Source organism: Crocodylus siamensis, chromosome 3 (assembly GCF_052110815.1).
Source record: "Crocodylus siamensis isolate JL-2025a chromosome 3, ASM5211081v1, whole genome shotgun sequence".
Classification (NCBI taxonomy): Eukaryota; Metazoa; Chordata; order Crocodylia; family Crocodylidae; genus Crocodylus; species Crocodylus siamensis.
This window is the reverse complement of record NC_143397.1, coordinates 251,749,335-251,762,505: the sequence shown is the minus strand read 5'-3', so window position 1 is coordinate 251,762,505 and position 13,171 is coordinate 251,749,335. Positions and strand designations below refer to the sequence as shown.

The 13,171-nt window shown below is 48.0% G+C and overlaps 1 protein-coding gene across 4 annotated transcripts in view; it reads left to right on the top strand.

Annotated features, from left to right (window-relative positions):
• Positions 1 to 13,171, top strand: part of COL22A1 (collagen type XXII alpha 1 chain) — a 316,497-nt gene that overhangs the window by 165,661 nt on the left and 137,665 nt on the right. For all 4 annotated transcript variants that reach the window (XM_090040702.1, XM_090040701.1, XM_090040704.1 and 1 more), the window contains 3 exons: positions 4,123 to 4,176; positions 6,241 to 6,294; positions 8,129 to 8,182. In XM_090040702.1, coding sequence (XP_089896828.1) covers positions 4,123 to 4,176; positions 6,241 to 6,294; positions 8,129 to 8,182 — 162 coding nt within the window. The remainder of the gene's footprint in view (positions 1 to 4,122; positions 4,177 to 6,240; positions 6,295 to 8,128; positions 8,183 to 13,171) is intronic.

Below are 13,171 nucleotides of genomic sequence, written 5' to 3'. Positions count from 1 at the left end.
AGCCTGCCGAGTTTTATGTGCCTCACCTGCACCATAGAAGCAGCAGCATAGTAATGTTGTCCCTATTGCCAGTGCAGTTATACGGACCTGGGACTTTGGTTTCCAAGCGTCCTCTCTTCCCTGGTAATTTCCATCTCTGCATGACAGACAGTGGTTTGCCAAGTCCCATCCACTAGGTACTGTAGATCAGATCACAGCTTGCAGACAAGGCATTTCCCTTCTACAAATATTTTTGTAGAAGCTAATCAGCATGTCTGCCTGCCCTCTAACCCAGGTGAAAAGGTTTAATTGAGTGCTACTGCTTAAGCAACGTAGACAAAGATATAAACAAGCAGTGGTCGGTAATGGGAGGGATCAAGTCCAACAGAAAGCACGGCGCAGCTCCACCAGTGATTCCAGAAGGGGCCAGGATACAGTGAAGCCACCTGCCTTCTAGCTGGGTTTAATTGCTGAAGCTGCTATCTCAGGTCCCCCCAAATTCTCTTCTGCTCTGCCATTCACTGAAGGCCTTTTACACATTGCACTTGGAGCTGCTCAAATGTTGTTCAGTGTTAGGGCTAGCTCGAGTTTGCAGCAGTCACACCTTAAGGCTAAAAACCTTCCCTGACTGTCCCTCACCTGTGCAGCTGCGACTTGCCAATAGAGGGCTGGTGAGCAGGGGCCAGACTGGGAGCTACAACTGAGATGCCATGACAGGGTGAGTCAGGGCAGGCTTCTTCCCTGCTCTGGGTGCGGGTGCCTGAAAAATGGGTTGGGGTATGGTGGGAACATGATGCTAGGAGGTGGAAAGTTAATGGGATGAGGGCAGGTAATGAACTGGGAGGTGGAAAGGAAATGAGGGGGGGAAGAATGTCTTGTGTTCCAATAAATTGGGATGTGGGGGTCCTGATCGTGCTGCTGGGGGTGCCTTGAAGTGGTGAGGAAAGGTGCTTTTGGGAGGGCTACTGACCCTGCCCCAGAAAGGAAACCCCAGCTCATGGGGACCCGGTCCAGCCTCCTGCCTTGTTTCCCTCATGCCCACCCCTGCTAGATCCCACTCCTTGACTTGTCTGTGCCCTGTGCCCTGGCTAGCTGGCATATGCTCTGTAGGCTGTTTGCATGGAGTTGCGGCCCCAGGTTTGGGAGGAGGAGTTGGCTTGGTGCCAGAACTGCTCCCTTGGCAGTAGAGTTCAGGAGGTGGAAAAGTTGTCCACACAGAGCAGGAAGGTGGTGGAGGGGACACTGCATCCTGGGATGCTGGAGGACTTCAACTTGGGTGGCTCATCTATGGGGAGTGGCCACACATTAATGGAACATGAGCTGGGTAACATGGACCAGAGATAAACCAGCCCTAGAGTGGCATAACTTTAAGCTGCCTAAAGTGTGTTTAAAACTAGTTTCAGGGTGTTAATGTGTGGACCATCCAGGGGTTAAGAGCTCCAGGAACTGCCTAAAATTACTGTAATGAGGCAGTAATTGGGACGTTTTGGGGAGTTTTATGGTATAATGGTATTGTTATCTGGTGGAGATGCAGTTTGTAGTCAGAAGAGTATTTGGATACTCCAGTAGTTTCCAAAGTGACTCCTCCCCCCTCGCAACCATAGCTGCATCTAACTTTTGCTGGCCCCACTGCATCTGTTAGGGGTGCATTACTCCTCTCTCACTCTTGCAGCAGGTGCTGGAAGTGGGGGATCGTACACCAGCCCTGCCTGGTCCTCTGCAGAGCTGCTTCCTGCAGCTAGAGCCACTGGGGGAAACATGCTGGAAGGGGTGGGAGCAGGAACCCGGCACCATGTGCCGTTGCTCCCCATAGCCTCTGTCTGGAGAGGGCAGGAGCATTGCTGGGGTTTCATGCTGGGAACAGCAGTAGGCAGGTCCCCCTTCTTTACCTGCTCCTTAGCTGGTCCCTCTGGATGTCCCGTTCTAGCCATGCCTAGACACTGCAGGGGACCTAGGTGTCTGGGGGGGAGTGAAGCTGCCAGATTGTGACCCACCCCATCTGGGATCTGCCCTTGACTCTATCTGTACAGGCTCAACTTTTACATAAGCACCAGACCTCGTTGCTTTGTGGTCTCGTTCCTTCCCGCTGTTCAGTCTCAGAGGTTAAAGCCTTTACTTTGCTGAAGCACACCTTGGAACCGAGCTCTGCGATCCGCCTGTGTGTTTTTACTGACGCACAAGCAGCTGCTGTGATCTATCGCTTGACTTGTCCAGGTGAGTTACTGTGCTCTGCGGAGGCAGAAAGCACCTAGCCAGGGTTGATGAGGCACTGATGAAAAGGGAAAACATGATAAGTCTCTGAGCTGTGACTTTATGGTGCTAGGTAGGATTCAGGAGTGGCTTCCTATTCAAATGTGTAGTATTTGACTGGTCTTTTCCTCCACAATCCCCTCATAGCTTTTTGCTCCTTTTTCCAGTGACATGGCTCAAGACCCTGTTGTCTTAAGGGCCAATGCGAGCTTGTTTCTGGGACGAGGAACGGGAGTGGGAGGATTTGGGTGCATCTAGGCTGTCTGCTGCTTGTGTGGGTGATGTGAGGACTCACTTGCTCATCCACACTACTGTTGCTCCATCGGGGAGGCAATTAGTGAGGAAAGAGGGATTTTATCCTGACTGTTCTGCAATGGAAACAAAGAGTGAGAAAGGGAAGAACTGCATTTTTACCTGTGTTGACAGCTTTATGTCAGGAAGCCACCATTCCTTCATGTTATATAGGTCTCACTGAGCAAATAGTTGTGCTGAAAATCAGAGTAGTCCTTTGATGGGTTTTCTATCTCATTGGGGAACTATTCAGGTAGGGCAGATCTGATTTTGCCACTGTCTTCATTGGAAGCTCCAAACTGAGGGCTTGGTTGAAAGGGTCAGTTAGCAAAAAATGTGATTATAAAAGTACCTAGTGACTTTCATATGCATATCTACTATAGATGCTTTCCAGCTCTCAGGTTTTCATTAACCTCTAAGTGCCAAATCTGCCTATCAGTTATAGCCAAGGGTGGTCATGTTTATGCCATTGAGTAGAAGTGTACCCCTCCAAAAATACCTGTTAAAGGCAATGGGGCAACCCATGCAGTAAATAAGTAGCAGTGTGAGTATGGGTGGCACAAACTGCCCCCCCGATTGATCTGTTTATGTGTAGTGAGCGTGTGTGTGCTCACAGACAGTTATATCCAGTAATATATGCTTGATTCTGTAATTTCTTAATTTTTAAAAGCCTGGTTTAACAATGCAATGTTTTCTTGCAGTTTTTGCATGCAATTTCCTAGGCATTTTAAAAGTACACTGAAAAAAAGAAAAGAAAATCTTTTACAGAGAACCATATCACAACCCAGTATGATTTAGCAGCAGTGTGAAAACCTTTAGGTTTACAGCAGAGATCTCTGCTAGCGGAGCTGCACCTGGTAGCAGTAGAGGGTTATTATCTTCCATGTGAGCCAATTGCTAAAGGGCCATGAGGCCCACATTTTGCTGATCTTGGGTTTTGAGCTCATGACCGACAGCAAAAGAATGGTGAGACTTAGGGGTTTAGGGGTTTCTTCCAGTCTTTGAGAGAGGACCATCTGGTGGTTACAGGGCACAAGCAGTTTAGGATGCCTGCGTTGAAGCATCCTGGGTGAAGATAGGATCTTTAGAGCATGGACTTGTCTAACTTTGATAAGTCTCCATAGCCCATATGCAAAACTAGGTGTATCAGAGGCCACCACTTGGCCAGCTGTGGGCAGATGTTCATAGAAATAGCAAAACGCAAATCTTTGACACAAAGGAAGCCTCCTCTCTCCACCACTAAATTTAAAGTCCTCCCTTTGAAGGTGGGAAGCATTAGAGCTTCCTAAGAAGGCAATTATACAACTGTAAGACTTTTTTTCCCCCCCACGGAACAAAACTATGTATTTTCCCTTAATCTCATTCTTGGAAACAGCCAGAGCTTTTTTAGCGAAACTTTCCAAAAAATTCAGCCTAAAGGCATGTACTGGGCATGGACAATTTTAGGTTGAATAGTTCAAATTTGGCAAGTAACAAGCAGCTCGAAACAGTGTTTTGCAATGGCAAGTGTAGAGCAGCTTTAGGTGAACCTCATGTCACCCGTCCGATGTAGAACAATACTGCCTTTCATGCCGAGGTTTGATGTCTGTACTTGTATTTTAGGGTGAAGAAGGGCCCAGGGGCTTTTCTGGATTGAAGGGTGAAAAAGGAGAAAAGGTAAGTCTGTTTGAAATGGCACGTCAACCTCTGCCATTAAGTTATCCAAATCTCCTGGTTATACATGTTAACACAGACATCTCTGGCAGAAGGCAGAGTAGGGGTGCACTTGATAGACCACCTGAATCTGCAGGAGAACAGGGCACTTGCTAGTCTTTGCCACTTCCTGCTCTGAAATAGGGTGAAGAGCAATCATATATGCATGTGTCTAGGAAGGTTCAGCCTACATTGACGTTTAGAAGTGAGCAGCTGTTCGGGAGTTTTTTTCTCTTGCCTTAATTGGTTCGCTGACACTGAAGAAGAAGCTAATATCATGGCTGGAAACTATTTTTTTTTTTGGATCCAAACATATGGTTCATCACCTAAGGAGGACTGGAAAGGGGTAAGGCCATTGGTAGTAGAGCAGTGATGAGAATGGCACTTTACTGGGCACCATAAAAGTCATACCACCCGAAGCATGCACATGTCACGCGGGCATCGATTCGCTCATGGATACGTGCCTATCCATAATTGCGGAGTCCAGAAGAGGAAAACGATCTGCCACTTTTGGTGCCTGCTCATTGTGAGATACGTGCACCTTGCAGTCTGCACCCTGGTGCTCTCATACGGTCTTTGTGGAGGTTCTTGCCATGTGCACCCCCAAAATTTCAGCACAGACGCCTCAAGGGAATCCTAGTGAGTACCTGCATCATTATTTCTGTCTTCCTCCCGTGCTTCCTGGTATATCACATTTGCTTCTGCTTGTAAGACGCATCGTATTCAGAGTAAGCTGTGATCTGTCTTCAGTGTGATTTTCTCGAGCTGCTGTGGGCCTCTTCAAACTGCTGGTGCCTGCAGTCCTTTCGTCCGGCAGTTTTGTCACCTGGTGTTGCTGGTACTTTAAATGTCTTGGTTCGAAGCATCTTTGGTGACTGAAACGGCAAGGTGAGCTCGTCTGCTCTACTGTCTAGAGGAAATCGCTTTGGGAACAAGATGTATTTTTTTCCTACTAAAACGGCAGCCCCTTCTGAACATTATTATCCCGGATCAACCACTGGATTAGCTTCAAGTCACATTTTCCTAAGTCAATGATTCTTAATCAGGGCAGCTAGCCCCCTGGGGTGGCTTGCGATCCTTTCAGTGCCACACAACGTTAGCACTGATAGGTTTGTGAACGTGATTCTCAAGATAAACCTGGAGATTTCAAATAGAAGTCCATACCTGTGGTTTTTCTGTGTCCTTTGCAGCAGAACAATTGCCTTATTAATTCAGTTAAAAAACCCACCGTTTCAGTTTATGGTGCATAAAATGAAACCCTGGAGATTATACCCCTGTCACGTGTATACCCACCCTGTTAGTCCTGCCGGACAAAAACTGTCTCTCCTCTGGATTTCAACAGCGCCATTTGAGTCATAATGATGCTATACGCCCTTGGGTTCTGGCAGCTTAAAATACATGTTAAAGATGCACATTAACATGAAAATATGCGTGCTTCTCAGTTGCCTGGGACTATTTTTTATTCCCCCCACCACCCCCAACCTTTCTCCAATTGTATGGCGCTCATTTCCCCTAGGACATTTCAGGGAAGTTGTCTCATCTAAAGTTTCCGAGATGTCTTTGTTTGTCTTAGGCTCAGCTTATTGTGCGTTTGTGCGGCAGCGGTGCCTAGAGGCTCTTCAGCTTTGTGTTGGATGCTGTACAAGTATGTAGCGAAAATTGATCCTTGCTTCAAAGACCCCGTTTAGGGAGGAGAGGCAACAGGAGTACAATGGAGTGGTGACAGAGGGGTGGGCAGGGGCTGCCAATAACACGTTCACAAGGTTATATAGACGGTGATCTCCTGAGAGTTTGCATTATTTTATTTTTAAATCAGTTAAGTGGACAGGAGCTCTTAGGCTCGTTAGCAGCCCATCTGCTTGGCTACAGCGCCTGCATGTCAGCACTGGGTTCTCTGGAGACAGTAAATAATAGATGTTTGGGTTTCAGTGATTTCCCTCTTGCTTATTCTTGCCTTACTGCGGTACTCATGTCCTTGTGCTTTCAGCTAATGTTAATATTATGCTGCTGATGGTTCTGTTGTTCCAGGGGTCCCTGGGCTCACCTGGCCACCCTGGGAGGGAAGGAGCAAAAGGAGAAACCGTAAGCTTTTTCGTTCCCTCTTTGTAATTCTTTCCTTTCAGCGTCAGCCGGGCAATGGAAATCAATGTGTATTGAGTGGGACATGTCTGGGGGAATTGCATGACCATTTGAGGAGCAACAGAAACAAATGACAGGAGGTTAATAACCTCAGCGTTCTCCCTAACACGCTTGCAAAGACTGTGGACTTCTTATGGATTAACCGTGGGGAGAGACTCCAGGGGCAGATCCATTGCAATTCATTAAGCGAGGAGAGAGGACAGCCTGGCAGGCTGCGCGGTGGGACTGGCTGCTGCTGTGTTGGCTCGACGCTGCCGCCACCTGCCTCACACCGGGAGAGGGGCTATCCGCTGGTGGATTTGGGGAGCAGGGATGGCGTGATGCTGCAGCACCTGGCCAGGGGGAAGCAAATGCCACAACGACAGGGGCTGGGAGTCCGCTTGGTGACACAGTCCCTGCTAAGCGCTTAGGAGAGCTGCTGCAGGCTTTGCAGCGTGGAAATGAAGGGTTGAGCTAAAATGCTGTGAGCCTAAATGCAGCCGAGAGAAGAGGGTGTCTTTTATCACCCAGCGAAGCTTGCTGTTTTTTTTTTAAACTTCCTCTTTGTGTTTTAGTATTACCTGGTGGGTCTCACACACCAACCCTTGTCTTCAACCACCGGCTCCTTGTACTCTCCCTCTCAAGAAGCGCTTGCAACTTGCTGGGATCCTTTGACCCCAGCTGACTTCCTGCCCTTGGGGCAGGGGGCTGGACTCGATGATCCCCCGAGGTCCCTTCCAGCCCTGATGTCTATGAAATCTATGAAATCTTGGTCACCCCACTGGTCTGTAGGATTTGCCTCTCTCCCTATTTGCTGTTCCCCAGACTGGGGCCCATTAGCTGTTTAGCTCCTGGTCGCTGCAGCCAACAAAGCTAAATGAATCCTTTGGGAGTGTAAATGTGCCCAAACAGTGGTGGGGTAGGGGTGAAAAGCAGAAGGCCCTCTTACTTCCCTTCCCTCCCGTGCTGCGCGCAAGGGTTCAGCCAAGTCTGCCCCCTGCACCACATGCTGAGATGCATTACTCCAGTCGCAGGACATAATACCCTCTCACAACCCCTTCCAGCATCAGTACCGCTTCCTCCTGACAGAAACAGCACTAATGTGGAGTAGCGAAAGGGTGAGTCAGCCTTGGAGCCACCCGTTGTCCTGCGGCAATTGGGCCAATGTGTAAAGGCTAGATTAAGAGTTCAGCCTTCAGAGACCCAGGCCACAATAGCCCCTAGTTGATGGGGATGAGAGAGCTGGCATCTTATTGCTTCAGTCACTGCCTTGAAAGAGCAAATGAATGTCTGAATGTTTTAGCTGTCTGCTTCGGCCTGCTCTTACTGGGTTTCTCCTTGAGATAAAGCACGTGATAGGCATTTCGGGCTGCCCGTACATACAGAATTGTAAACCTCGGCACCTTCCCTGCGTAAAGCCCAGGAGTGCTTTAAATCCAGACCCTTTGCAATCATAGGGTGGCTGTACACAAGCTCGGAGGTGGCTCTGATGCACTGTAATTATGGAGCAGACTCGACTGATTGAGCCTGCTATCGCTTGGCCATCACCGCGCTCCTGCATCTCGCATATCGGCATCCCTGTGCTTCAAACTGGCGGTGGGGGCACTTGAATTAAAGCTCATCCGAGTGCCCCATTTTGAAGGGCAGGGATACTGATACATGAGGCGCGGAGACACTTTAAGTGGAGCAGCTCTGCGAGCCTGTAGTATGCTCTGAGAGCTGCTCTAATTAAAGCACCACCCCTGGAGCGCATGTAAAAGTGCCCATAGGGACTAATGCATGTTCTTTTTGCTTACAGGGGGAGCCAGGACAGCCAGGAGAAATTGGACTACCTGGTCCAGAGGGCCCTAAGGTGAGCTCTCCATCCAGCCTTTGGACTGCCTGATGTTGCTCTTGTAATGACAATAATATTTGCATGCCTGGTCTGTTGGATAATCCTGTGGATAAGCTCAAAGTGTTAGGATGGTGATCAGCCTCGATGCCTTGGGAGCATTATTAAGATATCAGTAAATGCTCACACCCTCCCTTGGGCAGAGAGAGATAACGGAATGGAAATACAGCAGCTGAGGTCTCAATTTTGAAGCCTTGGCTAGTTTTGGGTGCCTCTGTTTGTACCATATTACAATGATTTGGCAATGTGCAACTTCTGCCAACCTATTGACGCCACGTCTGTATTTAGTCCAAAGAACACTTTTGGTTTGGGTATGGCAACACCCCTGAGCACAGCATCAGGATCATATCTGGGTCTGGAGGGACTCGTTTTTGGCCAGTTTCTGCACTGACTTATCCAGGTCCAGACACAGTTCAGTTGTTCCCTTGTAACTGGGAGCAGAAAGAGCCCTGAACTTGCATCAAATTAGCAGGTAGCATCACCATCCTTTAATACAGAGATGCAGTCTACAGGTAAGACAAGTCCCCTTGCACAGCGGATCCCCTTGATCTGAGAGACATTTCTTGTAGTCTTTCATTTCCACGTTCAAGATAAGCATGGCCATGAGGCTGTGCTGTAGAGACACAAATCATGCAATACGCTACAAGATAGGAGCAAATCAGCTGGCTGAAATAACAGATACCAGAGCTTCCCGACTGATGTCTGTGGGAATTTTGCCTTTGGTAGAAGCAGAATTATACTCAGTGGGCATCTCTACATGTGCATTAATGCACCATAGATCCTGCACATTAAATTCAGTAGCTATAAAAGGTACTAACTGGATGCACGGTGACTGGCACTACTGTGCGGTAGTACTGGCACACACCTTTTTAGTGATACTAAAGCACGGTAGACTCATTCTTCTGTGCATTAGCACAATAGCATGACTTGTGCCATGATGGGCTGATGAGCAGTAGAATTGATGTGCTGCACATTTGATGTCTCGTGTAGATGCACCCAGTACTTCCTAGAAGGAATTCAGTTCCCAGTTGGCTCAGTCCGAGGGGATGCATGAAGCAGGCAAACACCTTCCACGTGGATAGGGATCATTAGGCTTCTCCGCCTTGGAAACATGGAGAGTCTCTTCTCCCAACTGCCCATAGCTGGCATGGGTAAATTGTATCAACTGTTGTAATTCCCATAGGTCCCATTCATGAGCCCATCAGGTCGGCATTAAGGTGGTGGAAATAAGTGGCAGGGAACCCGGGACTCTGCGGTAGAAGCGCAGTGATTGTACCCAGCAGCACAGAGTGGCTCATTGAGGAAGCCACATGACAGCATGCTCTGCAGAAGATGAATGGCAGCTGTGGCTGGGAGAACAGGAGGAGCTTGGGAAGCATTTTAATTCAGTCATTTGTAACCCAGGCCTAGATTTCCTAATGACTTGAGATGCTCTTCATCTGCAGTGGGAGTTGGCAGCAGGTGGCAAGCAAAATGCATTTGTCACCCTAATGCTGGTCAGCTGGGGCTCTGCAATGTGCTGTGTAATACAGAAATCCCACTTCTGCATTCATCCCGGATGCTTTTCAGTCGTGCCATGGTAACCAAATATAGCGATGAGTTCTGCATCGTGCCTGATCCCTCTCTTCGTCCGAGGGGTAGCTCCAGTATTGAATCGGCTATAGATACCTAATTGCACTATGAACACTTCTTTTTAAAAGGCTCAATCCTGGAAGGTGCAGAGAACTTGAATGAGAAGATAGTGAGTATAGTTGTGCTCAAGGGGAAGTGTGAAAATGGCAAGTATTTGATAAATTGCATTTCCCTAGCACACAGGAGTCAATGAGGGGTTATTTGGAGTAGTGCAGAGGGAACATCTAGGATCTTCCATGCAGATGCTAAAAAGCAATAAAAAGGGCTAGAAATGAAAGGATACAGTGGGAAAGGGGAATATGTAGGTTGGAAAACATCACAAACTTCTTGGGCAAATACCTGAATCTGACACTAGTTTTCTAAGAGAGGTAATGGAAGAGAAGCCTCATTCTCTGCATTATGTAAAAGGAAGCTAGAGAAGGAACTGAAAAGTGGCCTTGGGGGCAATCCAGTAGTGGCAGAGGGTGAGTCTCAATTGTCCCCTTGAGCAGGAGATTGTGTACAACAAGGAGAGAAGCTGTACCCAGAAAGGTACAGGCGGAGAGGCGCCCAGCTGGTCCGTGCAGGTGGAGCGCAGCGAGAAGCACCGTCACCAGATACACTCAGAGCAAAAGCACCAGAAAGGTGCAGAAGGCTGTCGGCACGCGGACTGGGGTAGTCGGTGGATCAGCCAGGCTGGACACACTGCCATAAGGGCTGGCAGGGAAGAAACCCAGAACTGAGGAGCACCGGGCTGTGCAGGAAGGATAGTTTCCATTCATCTCTTATTTATAATCCTTGTAACATCCCTGGCATCTTGAACTAGGAGCTTGGGAGGAAGCTGCGGGGTTTGTTTTTAACTGTGCCAGAGACTTTTTTTTGATCAGCTGTGCACCTCGGTTCCCAGCTGTAAAAATGGAGATAACAATGCTCCTTTCTCTTCCAGTTTTTCTTCTTTCATGTCTTTTTACCTATGTAGGCTGCATTTGCAAGGCCTGACTCTTACCATAGCACTTTTTAGCATAAATACTCCAATTTGGTGGGTCTCTCCTGTAGTACTGCTATAATAATAGTAATAGTATAGTATAATACTACTAATAAATGGCAGTGTGACTAAAAGTCAGTGTGTTTTATATCTTTGCAGTGCATTTGGCACCATGGGCTGGGAAGGACTGGTTATGTGATGGCTGCTGTGGCCACTTACCACGCACAGTGCAAATCCATTCGGACAAGGCAATGCCAGCATCCATTGCAGATGAGCAGACTTTCAGCCTCTTGCTCTCTGCTGCCCTGCCTAAAGATAAAGCAGTCTTCTCCTTTCACCACAGGTGTATTTCTTTTCAAAAGTGCACCACCCGTGATAGAGTGTCCTTTGGCTGGATTCTGGGCTGTGCTATTATAAGAAGCTGGACCGATTTTTTTTTTTTTTTTTTGCTGACAGCACATTAAGATACAAATTACGGCTCCAAAACCCACTAACCGGTTCCTTGCTATGCTTATATATCAGTGGAGAGCCAATAAGTGTGTGTGTGAAGAAGGGAGAGGTCGATAGTTGTAAAGGTCATGTCTCCTATTACTGCTGCAATGATTGGTTTTTGTCACATCACTTATCTTTATTTAAAAGAAGTCGGAGCAGCGGTCCCATGACTTTGAGAGCACTGGGGTCTGCTCCAGACTCCCTGGAGCGCTAACTTGCAGTTTCTCTGATCAGTGGGGTCGCGGCTGGTCCTGGGTCCATCAGTCTTCATTTCTACCCGGCTCGGTCAGGTAGCCTGGCACGTAGAGTTTCACAACCTGCCTGTGCCGTTTGGGAAACCCAGCTAGCTGTGTAACTGTGTGGTCGAGGGATTTACTAGTCTGCTGCCTCTGTGGCAATCACAGGCATTTTTTTTTCTCCTTCCAAGACGTGCAGAGCAATTGTTACAGACTTCGGGAATTGTATGAATCCTTCAGTAGCACAAATAGTGATACTGCAGGCATCTGGTAAGAGGACTTAATGCCCAGAGGTACCCAAAATTGCTGTTAATTGAGGCTTACCACAATGACATGCCCTCAGCATGCCATCGCTAGTGTTAGCTGCTTGGACAGATAAGGTCTTGGGGAAGGCAAGCTGCTTTGATGGGAAAATGTTAAGGTGCATCCATGTTGGGGTGGCCAGGCTGCGGCATTGGGGCCACGGTGGGACAGGCAGCCCGTACAGCGCCTCCCTTGTCCCGCACAGCCCACCCCAGCCCCCCTCAGCCGCCTGCTATTCCAGTGCAGAGTCTCAGAGTCTTCAGTGGCTTAGGGATGGTAAAAAAGAGCTGCAATGAAGTAGGAAGGCACCATGCTGTGTTAACTTCAATTGAATAAAACAGCCAAGAGAATAGCGGTGCTAGCACAACTGTCTCTGCACAACATTTAAGAGTTCAGCCAAGTTTGGGGCTTTGAATACAGGGACTTCAGCCTGCTTAATCCCATAGCAGATCACCCCCTTTAACAATCCTTGTCATGTTTTGTTAGTAGCACTGAAAACGAAGGGAGAGGAGAACAGATAAAACATGTAGGATTTAAAATAGTATGTAAAGGCCTCTTCTTTTTTTTTTTCTTCCCTTCCTTACTCCTTTTCCATTTAGCTGTGGAAAGCTTTTATAAGGAAACCTCCCTGCATGACAGCCGTGTAGGTGGTGTTTAAATTGGCATCAACTGCCCTGTCTGGGGAAAGAGAAGTAGTTAGTTGAGATGGACCGGGCACTTGCTGCTCTTGTTCACTCCTTGAAGACAAAACAAGGAAAACGCGTGCAAAGGGGGAGAAGGAAGAAGAGTGAAGATAAAAACTGCCGACTCGCTTTCTGATGCTGAGGCTTATTTGCAGCCTCCCTGCTAATGAAAGACAGGCACAGCATATGATCTCTTTGGGCACTTAGAAACTTGGCACACTTGTACTAGTGTCAGGCTTTGTAAGTCGGCTGTTCTTAGCTGCTTGTCTAGACCCAGAGAAGTGTGGCAAAGCATACAGACTCAGCTGGCTCCTGTTGCACAGGAGGTAAGAAAAGAGCTACGGCAGAGAAGAAATAAGGCAGGGAAGGAAATGGAGACTTGAAGGAGGCGAGAGAGAAAACGAAGTCTCCCATGCTAGGTGTTCAGACTAGTGACAAAGCCACCAGAGGTGAAGACCACTGGGTACCTCTGTCTGGCTCGGCATGGTCAGGTCAAGATGATGACAGCTCAGTAGTGTTTTAGTGCATCATTTTAGTGCATTTAGTGTTTTAGTCCCAAGATGCAGTGAGCCTTGCAGTGCAGTGATAAAACTCTTACCCGATCTTCTATTATTGGTGTCAAACTAAGGGTGCCCCTGAA